Source organism: Dermacentor variabilis, chromosome 2, assembly GCF_050947875.1.
Source record: "Dermacentor variabilis isolate Ectoservices chromosome 2, ASM5094787v1, whole genome shotgun sequence".
In the NCBI taxonomy this organism is placed as follows: domain Eukaryota; kingdom Metazoa; phylum Arthropoda; class Arachnida; order Ixodida; family Ixodidae; genus Dermacentor; species Dermacentor variabilis.
The window spans coordinates 74427326-74444996 of NC_134569.1; the positions used below are offsets into that span (position 1 = coordinate 74427326).

The following is a 17671-nucleotide window of genomic DNA, read 5'->3' on the forward strand; positions in this document are numbered from 1 at the left end:
TTACATACGGCTCGTCTACACCCTGATTCCGCAATGCATTCATGACTGCTGAGGTTTCGACTGAATCAAACGCTTTCTCGTAATCAATGAAAGCTACATATAAAGGTTGGTTATATTCCGCACATTTCTCTATCACCTGATTGATGGTGTGAATATGGTCTATTGTTGAGTAGTCTTTACGGAATCCTGCCTGGTCATTCATTTGGTTCACGGAAGTCTAAGGTGTTCCTGATTCACTATTTTCAAGACACGTGCCAACTGCCCCAAGACGCGTGCGATGCCCATACAGGGTGTGTCAGCGAACACTTTCAAAATTTTTTAAGGGTTGCATGTGGCAGATATCACAATTGTAGTTTATGATCACTGAAGCACTTGTGTGCTTCAGTGCATGAAACGACGTTTTGTTAACCAATTAACTGGAACTCCAATGCATTTCTCCGCAAAGTTCGGGAATCTATATGTCGAAAATGGTGTAATCTACAAAACTCGTTCCAAGTGTATCCGCCTCGCGAACTCCTAGGATAGAATTCGTAAATTGCAATAAGAGCCATAATGTAATTAGTTGAGAATCTAATTAGTTGTTTTTTTATTAATTATGCGACTTTGAATCTCCATTTGTTGTGCAAGTATTGTCCGCCGCTTCGAGTAGACGAGCTCATGAACTAGTATTGTGATATCTGCCACAGGCAACTCTTAAAGATTTCTGAAAGTGTTCGCTGAAATACCCTGTATAGGAGAGACATCCTTGAAACTCTTGTAATAAAATCTTGCAACTAATGCTAAAAAATTTAGTTCCATAATTTTATTTTTGGAAAAATATGCAGACTAGTAGCAATTACAGCAAAGTGACGCAGTTTTTGAATATGTGTGAGCGTTGCTTCACGGCTTACTTTCTTACGTCTGTGATTTATGCTTACATTATTTCATGCCTTAAGGCAATAAGCGATCTTACGTGGCAGGCTTTTGTAAAGACCATCACTTCCTTAAGTGCGGTAAAAGCAGCATTTAGAGAGGCTTTCTGCGAAAGTAGGATCGTGAGTCCTGATAAAGTTATCCGAAGTGTTCGCTGTTTGATGAAGTGTTCAGAAACAATATGTGCAAGATGGGCTTGGTTCAAGATTACCTACGTTGACATGCAGTTAGTTGTTTTCGGAGCTGTTAGATAAAAAAAAAAGTTTGGAAGGCGATTCAACCTGTAGTTGAAGTCAATCAAAGTGTATGTCTAGTGTGAGCGCCTCGCTGTGCTGTGAAAGAAGACGAAATGACGTAAAGAAAGTACGCAGTTGACTATGGAAAAAAGCGCTTTTCTAGTGTTTTGAAAGTCCTTTCTTTGAGTCCTTGCGTCTTTTTCGCTGTAGCGCGCTGCATCAATTCATAATGTAGTACGACTAATAAGTCCCATCCTGAGCTCTTCTTACAAGGTCTTTTTGACTGAGTTTCGGTGAGAATGTTAAACTAAATTGGAACCTAAATAAACCTACGTTGAACAAAATGAGACTTGTACACGCCACAGAAAAAAAAATATCTACCCAATTACGATTACTTGAGTCAAAATGCAATGAGTTACAGTGCACTGTCCCACTCATGTAATTTAGCGATTACTGAAAAGTAATTTATTAGTTTTACGCTACTTTCCTCGGAGCATCTACTAACACAGCACAAATACAGCAAATAGAACGAATTGGCCTGGATATATTTCCACTGCAGCGCTTCACACATTGCTTATTCTCTTTAACTACTTGTTTTTAACATTTTGGTTGGTAATTACTCCTTCTTTTTTGTGTGTATTAAATATGAGCTTCGACAATGAAACTCGCTCGATGTGCGCGCCGTAAGGAAAGGCGTTATTGTAATGTGTGGACACCTTGCCCTAAGGAGGAGTAAGCAGAAATAGACGGAAAGACATGGAGGTTAGCCAGTTATCAGAGAGTATGGCTATCTTGTGCTCGGGGAAGAGGAATAAAAGATAATAGAAAGAGATGTTAGAAAAAAAAGGAAAGAAGAGAAAAAAGAAAGGGGAGAAAGAAAAGGAGAATACGGCACTGCTTAAAGTCTGTCTCTAAGACCAGTTCTCCGTAAGAAGCTCAACAACGCTTTCAAAACCTTCTGTGCTGAAGACGGTTTCGGCCAGTGTCAAAGGACCCTTTCCTCCGACAAAGGGCTTTTGTCAAGACTATTTAACACTCTTAAAATTCTTTCCTGGGTGTATTGATGCGCGGACAATCACAAAGAAGAGCGGCGATTGTTTCCTCGCACCTACAGTTACCCCATGTAGGGCTGTTGGCCGTCCGATCCGAAATGAGTAAGCATTCGGAAGCCCACGTGAAAGCCACAAGCGGCACAGAAGCGTTTCGTCCGCTCAAGAAAGTTCTGACAGAAGACGTAGCCGCAGATTCGGATCCAAGTTCACAAGTGAACAACTGTCACAGACATGGTGAATCTTTTACGACCCCAAAGATGCTCTCCAGTGCTTTATGCCGGCTTTTCGTCATGGACCGAATGAACAATTAGTCGCTGACATATAAGGCTTCTTTATCACCACGCAATAGAAAACACACAGCATAGTTTATCAGTGTGTGCGGAGCCATTGCGGTATCTACGGAAACCACCGTGCAGATGACGCCGCCCAACCTGCTCATGATGGCCTCCACTGTGGAGCTATACCGTCATCCAGAAAAGACGCAGCTACAGAACTACGTTCACTTGCACGTGAACTTACACTTGCATAGTGGAACTCGACAGAATTAACCAACGCTCGTCTCTACCTTGCGCTAAACATTGTGGTTACTCAGTGCCTCGATGCTCGAACCTGGCTCCTCTGTGAAATGAAGCGCTTCACTGTTGCTACGACCAGTGGAAGGTGCTCCCGGTGGAGCCAGTGAAACACTGAGAAGTCGTCAATAAATAATTTCCTGGAAATTGTAGCTATCGAGTCATAGTAGCTCTGGTTCAACTCATCGGCCAGCATCTCGTGGTGCTCCTGCCAGCATGCTTAACTCGTTAGGCATTTAAACTTAAACAAGTAACTGTATTGGACGCCAATATGTATTCACGTTCTTCGAGAAGGTGGCCAAATCTGTAATGTAATTATAATATAACTGAATATTCAGCCCTAAAAATAATGTCCGTGCGTAACAATCGCAAACTTGGGTGCACATAAGGCACTTATCGGACAGACAAGGACATGCGTGTTTAAGGGCCAAAGAATTCTGTCTATATCGAAAGAAGTCATAGAATGCCCGAAGCAAAGACAAAATCAGCAGCAGTTCTTACTACCTTTGAATGCCGCCTAAGAGCGGCTCCAAGATAGTGGTGTAAATATCCCGGCCCGCGTTGTTCTGGTGATCTAGACGCAACTGCACGTCACTAATTGTGAGAAAGAAGTAATCCGTGTACATGCTTTTGTCCCTTCGACCAATTAGCAAAGCGATGAACGGGGCCAGTTGGTGCACGGCGATGATTATGTTGCGGAAGGCTTTAACAATGAAAGAATGCAAGACCACAACAAGAAAGGACGAAGCGCCAACTATCAACTGTTTAACCTTGCCAATTAACACATTTATATACGTAATGGTAGGTGTGAAAGTTGTGGCGAAGTCATGGCATGGTGGGGACGCGATAGGCTTAAACAACAGAGTTTACCGGCAACCGTTGGATCCTGCTAACTCTCTCTCGGCTTCGGTAAACGTGACAGAGGTAGTGCTTACGCACTTGCGTTTTTTCTTTTGTGATTGAAAAGGATTCCTTGATTTCACTCTCCATTTTGTTTTTGCTTTTCCTACTACTTTTGTCCTGTGTAGTAGTGCAAACTTCTGAAACGATGCTGCTGGAGATTAGCGCGAATAGGAAAACGCAAGAAACATAGGAAAAAAAAACATTCATGAGCCAGATTATTCTGGGATGGTGGATGAGCGAACTTGTTTAGCGAACGATACAGTGGCAACCCAGAATATTGAACAAAGGCACGAACGTATTGTCCTAATCTGTGCTCATCGTGGCGATACAGGCACGCAGACACATTCGCGTATCACCTCTATTATTAGCTGTGTTCTTCACGTAAGACAATGAATCGCTCCTACCCCCTTAAGCAATGGATGATACCCCCATACATACGATTGCATGAAAGGGAGATCGCCCATAAAGGGGGATCTCCCTTTCATGCAATCGTTTTTATATCGGCCAAACGGGGCGTTGCATCAATGACCGCATGCGCGAGCACTTAAACAAATTCCAAAAACGGGCAAAAGATAGTCAGTTGTCACTGCATTGCAATGAATGCGGCTGCAAGCCATCTTTCGAAGGTGTAACCTACCTGTCAAAATATCGTGATGACCGCGCACGCCTTATATCCGCAGCTTTCCACATTCACGTTAGTGGCGAAGCATGTCTAAGCCTTCCGCCCATTCCTCTCCTTCCGAAGGAGATTGCCTTCTTATCACATTAATTGCAATTCCCCCTGCGCATGCCCAATTCTGTAGATTCTGTGGTTTCAGATAGCGGCGGAGCGTATATATGCTGACTGAAAAAAGACACTTTGGTTGTTAGTCAGGGCTGTTGTCTGTGTCCCTTCGCTAGTCCCGTCGTTTAGCGCTGTTTTTATTGCTCGTAATCATGAACCAACCAGCCCAAATGCGTAATCTTTTGCAGTTTATTTCTTCTACATCGGGCTCTTTTCCTTCGTGTGTGCCTTTCTCGTGTTTCCGTTCTTCAGTCATTTGCATCAATTTGCTCGCCACCGCGACTTGTAGGGCTCGCCTCTACACTTACTCGCTCGAGCATTCTTACCTACCGCCGGAAGTCGCCGTGTTGTTCGGGGGACTGATGCCTTCGGAGGGCTACATAAATTTTGCGCTCTGAAGCATTTCGACAGGTACGCTTCTACACTGACTGCTTGCAGGTTGTGAACCAGAACGAGCTGCATTTCCACAGCGCTCAGAAGAAGTTTCTTCAAGATTTGCGAATGGCGTCTCAGACAGCAGACTTCCTATGGGGCAACTTGGTGGTTCGACTGCCTAGGAGAGGACGTAGGAATCCGGGGCAAGGCCAAGAGGTAACAACATTCGGGGATGCCTCAATTCCGAACAATGTTGCCGATCTATTCAAGTTCGGTCCTAAATTTTGTGAGCATCCTTCTCTGGACAAGACGGAACTGCTCAGCCTCGTCAGGACAGCTGCCGGTAGAGCAAGAACAGATGAAGCTGACAGATGCATCAGAGAAGGTGTTGACTGCCTGCCCCAGCAGGTTAAAAAAGGCAACACAGTTCGGCTCCGCACAGCAGTGACCGTCCTTCGGAATGCGGGGCTCAAGCTGCTCCTATCCGACAAAGAAGGCGGTTTTGTCGTGATGCCTGGTGGCTTGTACAAGAGCAAAGCAGATTCGGCCATTCTAGGCAACTTCAAGGAATTTCACGGAGTGGCTCCTGCGAAGGTCCAAACAAAGGCTGTTCAGCTCTGCGAAAAAGCCGGACTCTCCAAGCTGGCCTCCTCCATAAAGGCCTGCAATGGAACCAGTCTTTGTGTTTTTCAGCGCCAAGACGCACAAGAAACTGTGCCCGTTTCGGGCCATTGTTTCTGAGCGCGGAACCTGGCAACGACAATTGGGAGTGTTCCTGCAAAGGTATTTGTGCCTCCTCGACATTGATGACCCCTTCCTCATAAAGACGCCAGGTACTGTCTCCACCTTCCTCCTTGAGGAATGTCAAAAGGCTGTCCGAGCCTTTTCCGTGGACATCATGGACTTGTGTTACTCCTTGCCTCAAGAAGATGTATGCGTTGAAGTCGGCCATTGCATTGACAAATATGGTGTTCTTAGGTTTCAGAATGCATGTGGTATCAACGTCGACAAGTTTTTAGAGCTTTTAAGGTTTTATATGCTTTCCACTTTCGTTTCAATGGAGGATACGCTTTTTATACAGAAGAAAGGTGTGTGCATCGGTTCATGTATAGCCCCTGTTCTTAGTGACATTTTATTAGCCAGCTATGACCGCAATCTTGTAACTAAGCTCAGCCAGACAAGTACTGTAAAAGTGATGCGATACGTTGATTACTTTCTAATTTTTTACAATACTAACGCCACTGACGCGCAGCCTGCTGCTGCTATAATATTTAACTTGTTCCGCACAGTTCTAGATTCTTTCGAATTGACCACGGAGCATCCGTCAGACAACAAGCTTCGTTTCTTAGACTTGGAGCTAACGTTCTTAAGCAATCATGTATGTTCGGCTTACGCTCCTCGGTATCATAAGAACCTTCTTCCATTTTCGTCCGCGCACTCAAAGATAGTCAAGCGCGGTATAGCAAGCTCCTGCATGAAGGCGGCCCTCATTCGGTCTTGTGACCACCAAGTGGGTGTAAGCTTCGAAAAGCACGTAGCCAGACTGAAGCTCGCCGGTTTCTCGGTACCACTTTTGACCAGCATCGCTGAAGGCCTCGCAACGAACCTTAAAGGAAAGCAGTCGGCAGCTGCTCTATCTGAGAATCGCTCACGGCAAATGGTTGCGGTCATACCATATGTTCACCAGGTTGCGAACGATCATAAAAAGGTTGTCAGCAGGGCAGGCGTCAGGTTGCTGTTTACTGCCAAAAATAAGTTAGGTAGCCTGTGCCACCAAGTCAACAGGGTTAGCAAGAACAACAAAACAAGTTGTAAAAAGCAGCACAGACAGATGTTTGTTGGTGACTGTTGCGACTGTGTTGTGTATAAGATCCCCCTTCCATGCAATCGTTTTTATATCGGCCAAACGGGGCGTTGCATCAATGACCGCATGCGCGAGCACTTAAACAAATTCCAAAAACGGGCAAAAGATAGTCAGTTGTCACTGCATTGCAATGAATGCGGCTGCAAGCCATCTTTCGAAGGTGTAACCTACCTGTAAAAATATCGTGATGACCGCGCACGCCTTATATCCGAAGCGTTCCACATTCACGTTAGTGGCGAAGCATGTCTAAGCCTTCCGCCCATTCCTCTCCTTCCGAAGGAGATTGCCTTCTTATCACATTAATTGCAATTCCCCCTGCGCATGCCCAATTCTGTAGATTCTGTGGTTTCAGATAGCGGCGGAGTATATATATGCTGACTGAAAAAAGACACTTTGGTTGTTAGTCAGGGCTGTTGTCTGTGTCCCTTCGCTAGTCCCGTCGTTTAGCGCTGTTTTTATTGCTCGTAATCATGAACCAACCAGCCCAAATGTGTACACTTTTACATTCACGACGTCACGAGCTCTATCCTGGCGGACAGAGAAGCCATCCTCCAAGTGGGAGACTTCGCGTCAGACTCGGTTAGGATCGGTTCTAGAGGACGTCACAGGGGACAGTCATATCCTGGACTTTCTGTAACCTCGCCATGATTGGTCTATCGAGGAACTCTATGAGGTCGATGGCATTAACCGCATGATATATGCACACTACGTCACCATATGGTGCACTGGTGTCAGCGACGGACGCTTAGAAGCTGCGCTTCAAGAAACCATTGAAGTCACAGAAGACTATCTGAGACCAACCAGCCTCCAATACTCGGCCCGGAAATCAGAGCTACTACTGTAAAGGCCCAAGCGCAAGGGCCCGAAACCGAAACGTTGGAGGCCCATAGGGGACACCGGCATCACTCTAACTACATGTGAGGGCCGCCTCATCCCCCGGGTGGACTCTCTGCGGGTTCTGGGTATGACGATCGAATCGAACGGTACTGAAACTCACTAAGAAAACAGAATATGCCATCAGGTTAATAAGAAGGGCTACCAACCGGCAGCAAGGAGTGAGCGAGGACAACCTCGTTCGGTTGGTTCACGCTTTCGTGATGTGTCACTTTACCTACGCCGCGGCCGTGCACAACTGGCAAAGGTCGGAACGGGACAAGCTGAAGACGTTGATCAGAAAGGCGGTCAAGAGAGCTATCAGGCCACCCATGTACACGAGTTCTGAGTGACTGCTCCACCTAGATGATCCACGATCTTAAAATGGGTGTAGTGCATTTTTGCAACGGCACACCCCACCTTACTACACCGCACCACACCATACCATGCCATACTGTGCACTGGTTCATACGGACGCTGTCCAGCTAAAAGAAGAAAAGCAGCTGAAGGCAGTATGACAGGCACGCCAGGAAAGACGCATGACAGGAAAGACGCCAGGAAAACAGAGGGCACTGCCCAGCTAGAAGTTGAAAAGCACCTCAAGAAGGCGCCACGCAGTATGGCGCCATCTCTCGAGGCGGCACAAAACCTGCGCCGTGGTACTCACGGACCGCACGGACCGCAAGGGCGGATACATTTCGTGCGCATGTACGTCATGTGCACACGCACGTGTGTGGTAGTGTAGCATACATCCTCATTCTTTTCTTCGCCCTCCGCCAAGTGCAACAGCTCTATTGAACGAATTGAATTTCTAAATGTATATTTAGAAACGATGAACCCAGCGTTTCAGACGCAAACAGCAGGAGAGAAGTAGACAGACAGGAGAGCACAGACAGACCATCGTTTCTAAAAGTATGTACCAACAGACTCAGCAACAGACTCTTCTCAAAGTAAATTGCACCTGAAAGTTCTTAAAGTACGACTTGCACACAAGCTGTAGATATAATAGCTCCGTATTACGAATATACGAGAATAACGACGTAGTCAGGTGATGATATCGATTGATGACGTCATCGCGTCAAACGTGACGTCACGCGATGACGTCTTCGTCACGTAATGATGTCACGTATTACGTCATGGGGTGGCTATTAGAGAAGCAGCACACTGTGCGCCTCCGGCTTCTTTGCACGGTTCCCGGGACCGGCCCACATTTCTGTTTGAGCATCACGTGCACATAAACGAAAATTCCGACCAATTAGAGACTAACAGATTCGCTGTAAAAGTGAACAAGACGGTCAGATCAAGCATGTGAACAACTATAGTGAACCCTCACTTGAGTGAACTGCAAAGGACCCCAGGAAATAGTTCACTTAACTGAAAGTTAACTAAACTGAATATTTACTAGAATATGGAACATATTAGGACACAGCAGAGAATGAGCCAACGAGCCAAATACCGTTTACGGAGTTATGTACATCAATATCTACGATCTGCGTAACAGTTACGTTGCCACCTATTTCATTAAAGAAATCTGTAATTTTCATTTTCGCGGGTGCTCTTAAAGCTCAAGAAGTAACACAGCTGTCCACAGAGCCTATGTTTTGTGCCCTTCCTCTGGTACCGATGTTGCTGAGACACCGAAGTCTCGCAACTTTCCAAGGCATCTTACAGCCTCGGCTATAGTTACAGTAGTTGCAGCTTCCTCGTCGCACTCGTCTTCGGGATGAGCATTGGAAAAATTTGCAGATATAATAGTTCAGTACAGAAAACGAGCTCACTATCACTGCACAGAGTCTTGAAACGAAGTGTTGCTGGCAACAGACCTTTGTCCACATCGCGGGTTCGATGACCTCGTCGCGCTGTTCCTCTTGCTCGCTTTCACCACAAAGGGGGAAAGGCCTTATTGATGCCAGCAGTGTAATTGTAGCCTCAAGTTCGTTCCACAGAAATATTCTCTGTACAGAAACTCATTTAGCTCAAAGATCTTTTGCTTAGAATGCATAGGAAAACTGCCTGGGATTTTCTAAAAGTTCGTTATTCTGAAATATTTCTTAAACCGACGCTCGTGTAACTGAGAGTTTACTGCATATCGAATGCGCGAGCTTTGTGGTTTAGCGCATTCCACTAACACGCGGGAAAGTATACATAAGGTAGACCCGATGCTGTCTAAACGACATATTACGGGAGCACAGATATATGTGCCGGCTACTTATTGCCGGCAAATTGAACAACTGAAAGCTACATCCCATCCCTCGGCTTGTTTTGTGAACAAAGTAGCAGGTTAGACGTAATGAAATAAGTGAAATAATCAAAACAACTAAATTTGTTATGGAAATAATGAATTTAAGTGGCGTCAGCATTACTGATATAATAAAATAATTATTATAGTATTACAGAAATGTAGTTCATAATAATAATAAGCTAAGTGTAATTTTTACGTACAATTCAACAAAATTGATTGCTGGCGAAGTTATTAAATATCTTTCTTTCTGCGATTGGCCAAAGGAAACCTTGCATATTCGCTGTTAAAGCAATTATGAGATTTATGGCTAATAACTTATGGTGTAATATGCGCCGGGCTGTACGAAACATTTCAGAAATATTAAATTGCTTTCACCATAATGGTGAAATATATGTACACATGGAATCGAATACAACTGAAGCACATGTAAAAGCTTAACACTAATAGTTAAGCATCAGTCTTTCGAAGTTTCTGGAGGTTGAAGCTTTTCGAGAACCAAGGGTAATTATGCGATTCTCCGAGACACTGAAGAGCAATGGTAAGTCAGTCAGACTGTGGAAATATGCTTCATAAGCTTTATATTATTTAGTTGGGTGGGAAAATATTGGTTAATACTAAGGAAAAGGAACGGCAACCTTCGTACTTCTTACTCTGCACTGAAACTTCAGCGCAAGGATGTTAGTGTACCGTCCGGATCATATATATAGTGGCATGAAATAAAAAGAAAGAGCTTTCTTTTTTTCACATTTTTGTCTAGCACAGTAAAAGCGCTCTAATATCGCTAGGCTTAGTGATTGTTTCCCTTAAAATGCAACGTGGTGCTTTTGAACAATCATCAAGTATAATCACCAGATTAGACGTTGTCAGAAAGTGGAATGTCACGACAAACTGGTGTGAAAACTTAAGACGGTTTCGCCAACCATCTTTCGTTTTTGCTTTTCTCACCAAGCTTCCTCTCAAGGTAGGAGTTGAAGCTTTGGGAACCCAGCTCACCTTATATTTCTCTTTTATGCCCCTTAAAACTCAAGTATGGGAAAACCGGTACAAACTGCTAAATGTAAAAAATCTGTCACTCACTCACCAGCTCGTCCGCCAAGAAGATAATGATGTGAGGGGGCGGCCTTTGGTACCGCACAAAAAGAAGAAATAAAGGTACAAGTGCGAGGTAGAAAAGGCCGGTTTTCGCTGACCTAAGAATAAGAGTAGTAATGAATGGAGGAAATAATAGGCCCCATGGGAATAATCACACAGTAACAAAACGGCAATCTCAGTAACATTGCGTCACAGAATGCATTTTCGTTGAATCAACCCAGACGACTAAAGTACGTCCTGAGCTAGTGCAGGACGTTCCATCTTCGTAAAATTTCCTCAACTGGTCCTAGCTGGATTCATTTATAGTTCATTTATACGTCCAAGTTACATATTGAGAACAATCCTAGGAGTAAGTTTTAAGACATTATCCTGTCTATTCGAGCATGTTTTCAGGATGTTCCTGCCTGAATTTGAGCGAACGACTGTAAATATATTTCATTTTACCAATGTTCAAATATTACAGTGAAGCTGTATATGTCTAGCCGATTCGTCCGTCCGTGTGTCGGTTGCCTGTACACTGAAAACTCCTCCGGCCCAACCCCATGCTCATGCGCGAAAAAAAGAGGTAGAAAGGCACGCGATTAGCCAACACCACCTAGATAGCCCAAGCCCTGTTTACTCCGCTCCATGAGGTCATGCTACCTGGCCCGAAATTTCCATTGACAAGGCTGGCGGGATGAAGGCGGCGACGTCAAAATCACTGTTGCCTACTTAGGAGCATCTCCATTAGATTCTATGGCAGTCGGGCCAGGTAACATGGCGTCATGAATCGGAGTGAAAAGACCTTGTGCTATCTATGTGGCATTGCATTAGCTGCGCCAATGTTGACGTCGTTGCTCTCCGTCGCAGCCGAGCGCGCGCGCCGCAATTTCTCTCCAGCTCTGAAATGGGTAGGCCACGCGTCATATGTAGTCTTTGGGAGCAGGCAGCTTTCAATCAGCAACGCCGCGAGCAGAACCGGGAACGAGCTCGTCCACGCTGTGCCGGTGCTGCAGCCTGGGCACAAGAACAGGCTGGTGCAGCCGAGCGCAAGCATCAACTGCGTACCGAGGATCCGGCAGCCTACCAAGCCGTCATTTATTGAACCGTCGGATTAACTCAGTGATAAACACCGGGGCCACACGTTTCAGCTTCGCTGGTTAACGATCTGTACGGAGTGCTTGGGTGGTGATTTTTTTTAAATTAAAGTGATTATTTCACTGCTAACCGACTATTATATATATATATATGTATCAGCTACATGTCAAAATGTGATGGCGAGAACATGCATCTCGTTGCGAAGAAGAGATTCACAGTAGCTGAAATGTAACATTTATTATTGCGAACTAAGGTAACGCAAGTCCACAAAGCAGAACAATATTTCGGTAATGTAAAGGTACAAGCAACACGAAATGGGTCATCAGAAGTAAGTATGTATAACTAGTCGATGAATACAAACACCTATATCCACTCAGTAAATGAATAAATAAAAACGACTACAAATAACTAAGCATCATGAAGTCTGAAGTTTGTTGTGTGAATTAATTCGGCACATATTTCCAAGGGCTGTTCAGATATACATTACTGCACCTACGGCCTGCATAGGTGCTGGACGTGGCTGGATAAACAACTATGGGCACTTCAATTGCTCTAATGCCGAATATACACCCTATGAATGGTCATGCGGGAGTCAAAGAAGTAAACAAGAATCCAGGGGTCTGAAGGTCTTCAAGTGTACAGCAGAAAGTTTGCAATGGCTCGATATTCGTACATCAACTGAATAATGCAGTCTACCTTTTTAATAGGTTAAACTCGAACTAGCTCTAACTAGCATCGAAATTTTTGAAAATGTCAGTCCTTGATTTAATTTAAAATTGCAAACTGCCCTGTCTTCGTTTGTAGTGCTTATGTTGCTTTCCTAGGGCATTGTCGTGTAAACGCCTGTCATTTTTTTATATCTACGACCCTCCTACCAAGGCACAAAAGAGGCTTGCAATATTTATAACGAAATCAAGTTAATATTGTCACAAATGTGGACAGGAAGCAGGCGCGCAACCTTTACGCAGCCGCTACTTGGTACAATTCTCACTGCAGCTGTACGCTGAAGCATCCCACCGGCAAAGCTGACTGACTATCTCTGGGTTCCAGCATTAAGCAATTTCGAAATTTAGAAATATATTACTGCTTGGATAACCATACTTTGCCATACTGACTTATGCTGCTCGTGCTTCACTAACGCAAGCTAAGATAATTTGTTGTCTACATAGTTATGCATTATATAGTGTGCCAACTCTCCACTAAATATTCTTCAAATGTATTTTAAAGCAACGCGCACAACTGTAACTAATGGAGAGGGGCAGTGCTTGATGATGCCCACAATATTGTCGTTCATTGCTTCAACACTAAGGTCCTCATCCTGAGTTAAAGTCGAATACCTGTTCTGTAGCATGATCTGGAATTCCTCTATTTTCCCCCTTACCACTAACTCGTTGATCGGCTTCTTATGTACCAGTTTCTTCCGTTCCCTCCTCAGGTCTAGGCTAATTCGAGTTCTTACCATCCTATGGTCACTGCAGTGCACCTTGCCGAGCACGTCCACATCTTGTATGATGCCAGGGTTAGCGCGGAGTATAATGTCTATTTCATTTTTAGTCTCGCCATTCGGGATCCTCCACGTCCACTTTGGGCTGTCCCGGTTGATCAAGAAGGTATTCATTATCAGCATATTATTCTGTTTTGCAAACTCTACTAAGAGCTCTCCCTTGCTATTATTCCTAGAACCTGTGCCATATTCCCCCACTGACTTGCCTCCAGCCTGCTTCTTGCCTAGCTTGGCATTGAAGTCGCCCATCAGTATGGTGTATTTGTTTTGACTTTACCCATCGCCAATTCCACGTCTTCATAGACGCTCTCGACTTCCTGGTCATCATGACTCGATGTAGGGGCGTAGACCTGTACGACCTTCAATTTGTGCCAGTTATTAAGTTTCACAACGAGACTTGCCACCCTCCCGTTAATGCTATAGAATTCCTGTATGTTACCAGCTAAATTGTTATTAATCAGGAATCCGACTCCTAGTTCTGGTCTCTCCGCTAAACCCCAGTAGCACAGGACGTGCCCGCTTCTTAGCACTGTGTATGCTTCATTTGTCCTCCTAACTTCACTGAGCCCTATTATATCCTATTTACTGCCCTCTAATTCCTCCAATAGCACTGCTAGACTCGCCTCACTAGATAACGTTCTAACGTTAAACGTTGCCAGGTTCAGATTACAATGGCGGCCTGTCCGGATCCAGATATTCTTAGCACCCTCTGCTGCGTCACAGGTCTGACCACCGCCGTTGTCAGTTGTTTCGCAGCTGCTCGGAAGTGAGGGCCAGGGTTTGATTGTTGTATTCATATAGGAGTTTGTGGCCAAGTACTGCACCAGGGTGGGGGCAATCCGGCTCTGGTGAGGGAGTGCGTTCCCGGGTCTGGTCACCGGTATAAGGCCGCACACCAGGCCTGTTTAGGCAATCTTATGAACATGAGTATTTTTTTAATCCGGTGTTAAATGGCCTGGCACCGGGATTTGAACCATGGTCTTTTTGCATGCGAGGCGGATGCTCTACCTGTACCTCACCGCTGCTTCACGTATATATATATATATATATATATATATATATATATATATATATATATATATATATATATATATATATATATATATATATATATATATATATATATATATATATATATATATATATATATATAGCGCGCTCGTCCCAAGCAGTTGCATCCACCGGCCGCTCCCCGGGACCATCGGCACCATTGGTCGTCGGCTCCATTGAACTCTTTTCTGCCAAAATACCCTGTCGTGCACGCGGACGCTTACCCCATTTGAGCATATTCTGAGGATGTTTTGTGTAAACTGGGAACCCAATATTCACGTTCAGAATAATCTGTTCAGTGCTATGTTGACTGGCGATGAACGCCCATGGACGTTAAACATTCATGGATGGATGAATGGCTGCTGTTGTTTATTGCGATTATGCTTCGTGTTCATGCAGCCCACATGAGAAACGACTGCTCACCGTAAAAGACGTGCCGTCATAGCGCACGAAACACATTCGCGGCAACAGCGACACAAGATAAGCTTTAGTAGAAAGCACTGTTTGACCATGGGGCTGTAATATACTTCCTAACGTGAAGCGAGGAGTACGGAACCGCAGTCTTTAAATATTGCTTAAATTATTCGGAGAAACACCTTGTATATTTTCCTGCAGCCACAGTTCATTGCTTACTCAAGATCATGACTCACGCTCCTTTTTACAATATACCCTTTGCATGCAAAGTAAACACTCTTGCTTTCGCACGTTTGAGCCAGAAATGATTTTTGTCATTTTACAGTTAGTTGAAGACAGGAAAGCGGATGAAAATATCTCGAATAACGTTCAGCAAAACCACTATGGCACAACGATAATATTATCTGACACGCTGCTTATACTATCAGTGCTGTAAATAGAGTGATGTACTCCCGTAAGGATTCCCACCGTATTGATTTGACACTTCTTGTTTATAGAAAAACAGTGAATGACATGACGCTTAAAAAAGATGTTGCCTATTTAAATTGAATTTTTCATTACATAGTTTAAGATTAGATCTTCTATGAGTGCTTTTCTTAAAGTGAGGCGTTCGACATAAAAGTGAGCGACCTTGTATATCTGATGGAAAAATCTCAAAGTATGCTAAAGAGGTAGGTTGGGCTGAGGAAAATGAGAAATATGCACCAGCTTACCTTCTGCAGCAAGGCATGTTTTATGCGAGAGAATGCAGCCTAGTGTTTCCTCACGCTGAGCCGCAAGTAACCATGACAACGAACGGCATCGTGCTCTTCGCTATATCTACCGCACACGAGTATAATGTGTAGGCTTGTCTCCACCTGAATGGTTCGTGTGGCCCAGCATGTACTGGCATCGCCATCATTGCTGGATCATAAAATCCTTGCATGTGCGACGTGGAAAACAAACAGATGGGCACTTTACCGTCGCATATCCGACAGGCAGGTGAAATGAGTGGTGTCTGCAAGGCAAGTGTGCAATAAAGGCAACCAACACATGGGAGCACGTGCGAGCATCCCCACATAAATTCGCACTATGCTCCACGGCCTAATTAATAGAAAGTACGAGCAGATGCGTTTCTTCTTTTCTTCTTGTTCGATTGAAGGTTCGATAAATTCACAGAATAATTTAGGTCACTCACCGTTTAGAAACGCCTGTCAATCTGTTGTGTTTCATTATCAGCAGGCCAACCTTCGGCCCCTACCTCGCGATATAAAGTAATGATCCAGTTGCTGCAAGTTACAAAGCCATGTGGAACCTTGAAATTTGACAAGTCTGCAAGCATCTGGCTCCCCGAGCGAGGCCGCTACACAACTGCAAAGGTAAAAATGTTTCTGCACGTCATGCACATATGGAATGTCTATCAAACGCCAGGAATCCGATATAGACGAGACACGCTGAATTTAATTCTGTGGTTTTAGGTGCCATAACCGCAATTTGATTATGAGGCACTTAGTAGTGGGGGACTACGGATTAATTCTGAACACCAAGGGGTCTTTAACGTGCCCCCTATGCAAGGGCCACGAGCGTTTTTGCATTTTGCGCCCATCGTCTATGTGGCCGGCGCAGCCGGGAATTATTTTGCGACCTTGTGCTTGACAGCGCAACACGATAGCCGCTAAGCGAGCGCTGCGAGGAAGAGGCACATGAATGATTGAATTCTGACAATTCTGGAATTCATGGCAGCGTGTCTACAGCGGAGCTGTGGTACGCTAGTTTCCAGCGGATCGCTGAGTGCGTATGCCGAGCACGTTGACCCAAAACGCCGTAGCCTCGATACAAAGCAAACGCGTATCGCCGGTGTACCCTCTCACACCACCTGTACGTCGTCGGCGCTCGCGTCAGAGCTGCAGCGCACCCTCGCCACTCACCACCTGTGCGTCGTCCGTAGATGGCGCTATAATGGACTTTATACACATAGAGAAACACATTCAACAATAGGAGATTCTCGGCGAAAACTGGCAACAGGAAACAGGTCACGGCTTGTTAGTCCCATCCGTTAGTCGTGAAAAAAAAAAGAATGTGACAACGTTTTAGTTTTATTTCTTACTCCCTCTCGGCAGGATGGGGGAGCGAGCGCGATCCCCCTCGTCACGTACAACGATCTCACCCGGCATTATAAGTTTGTCAAGAGAAATTTGCCGCTACCGCACAAAGCACTCAATAAACCACAAGAAGTCACGTACAGGCGCCTTCAAACGGGCACTTACCCATGCCCGGCCTTCCTGCACAAAGTCTTTCCGGACGCGCACTCTCACAGGGCGTTTCGCTACTGTAAGGATATAGCTAGCCTTGCTCACATGCTCTGGGGTTGCCCCCTAGTGCCGGGGGCCAGGACCACCAAGGAAGTTTGGTACGGCGCTCTACGCAGCTCGGACCTTGAAGCACAGCTCTGGGCTGTCCATCGGGCCCGCGATGCGGTGGAGGGGCTTGGCCTCTCTGTCCCGACGTGGGAGCGGCCCGCTGCGCACTAATCGCGCGCACCGACGGATTTCAAAAAGTTATTCATCATCCATCCCCCTAAAGCTAAAAAAAGAAAAAAATCCGTACAAATGAACTTATACTTTGCGACTAATTTTTCTTGCGTTACCTAGCAACAAGCTAACGGCACGCCAGGCGCGACAGATGCATGCGTCATGCGCCAGACAGGTCACCGCGAAGCCAGCGACGCCGGTTGCGCATCTG

The 17671-nt window shown here is 45.1% G+C and overlaps 1 protein-coding gene across 1 annotated transcript in view; it reads right to left on the reverse strand.

Moving 5' to 3' along the window:
• The window catches only part of LOC142570344 (arylsulfatase B-like), a 36576-nt gene extending 20581 nt beyond the window's left edge, over window positions 1-15995 (reverse strand). The window contains exons 1-2 of the mRNA XM_075678732.1: window positions 15664-15995; window positions 10895-11003 (exon numbers count right to left, since the gene is read on the reverse strand). Of these exons, the coding sequence (XP_075534847.1) occupies window positions 10895-11003; window positions 15664-15680 (126 nt within the window). The 5' untranslated portion in view covers window positions 15681-15995. The remainder of the gene's footprint in view (window positions 1-10894; window positions 11004-15663) is intronic.
• Between the last annotated feature and the right edge of the window lie 1676 nt (window positions 15996-17671).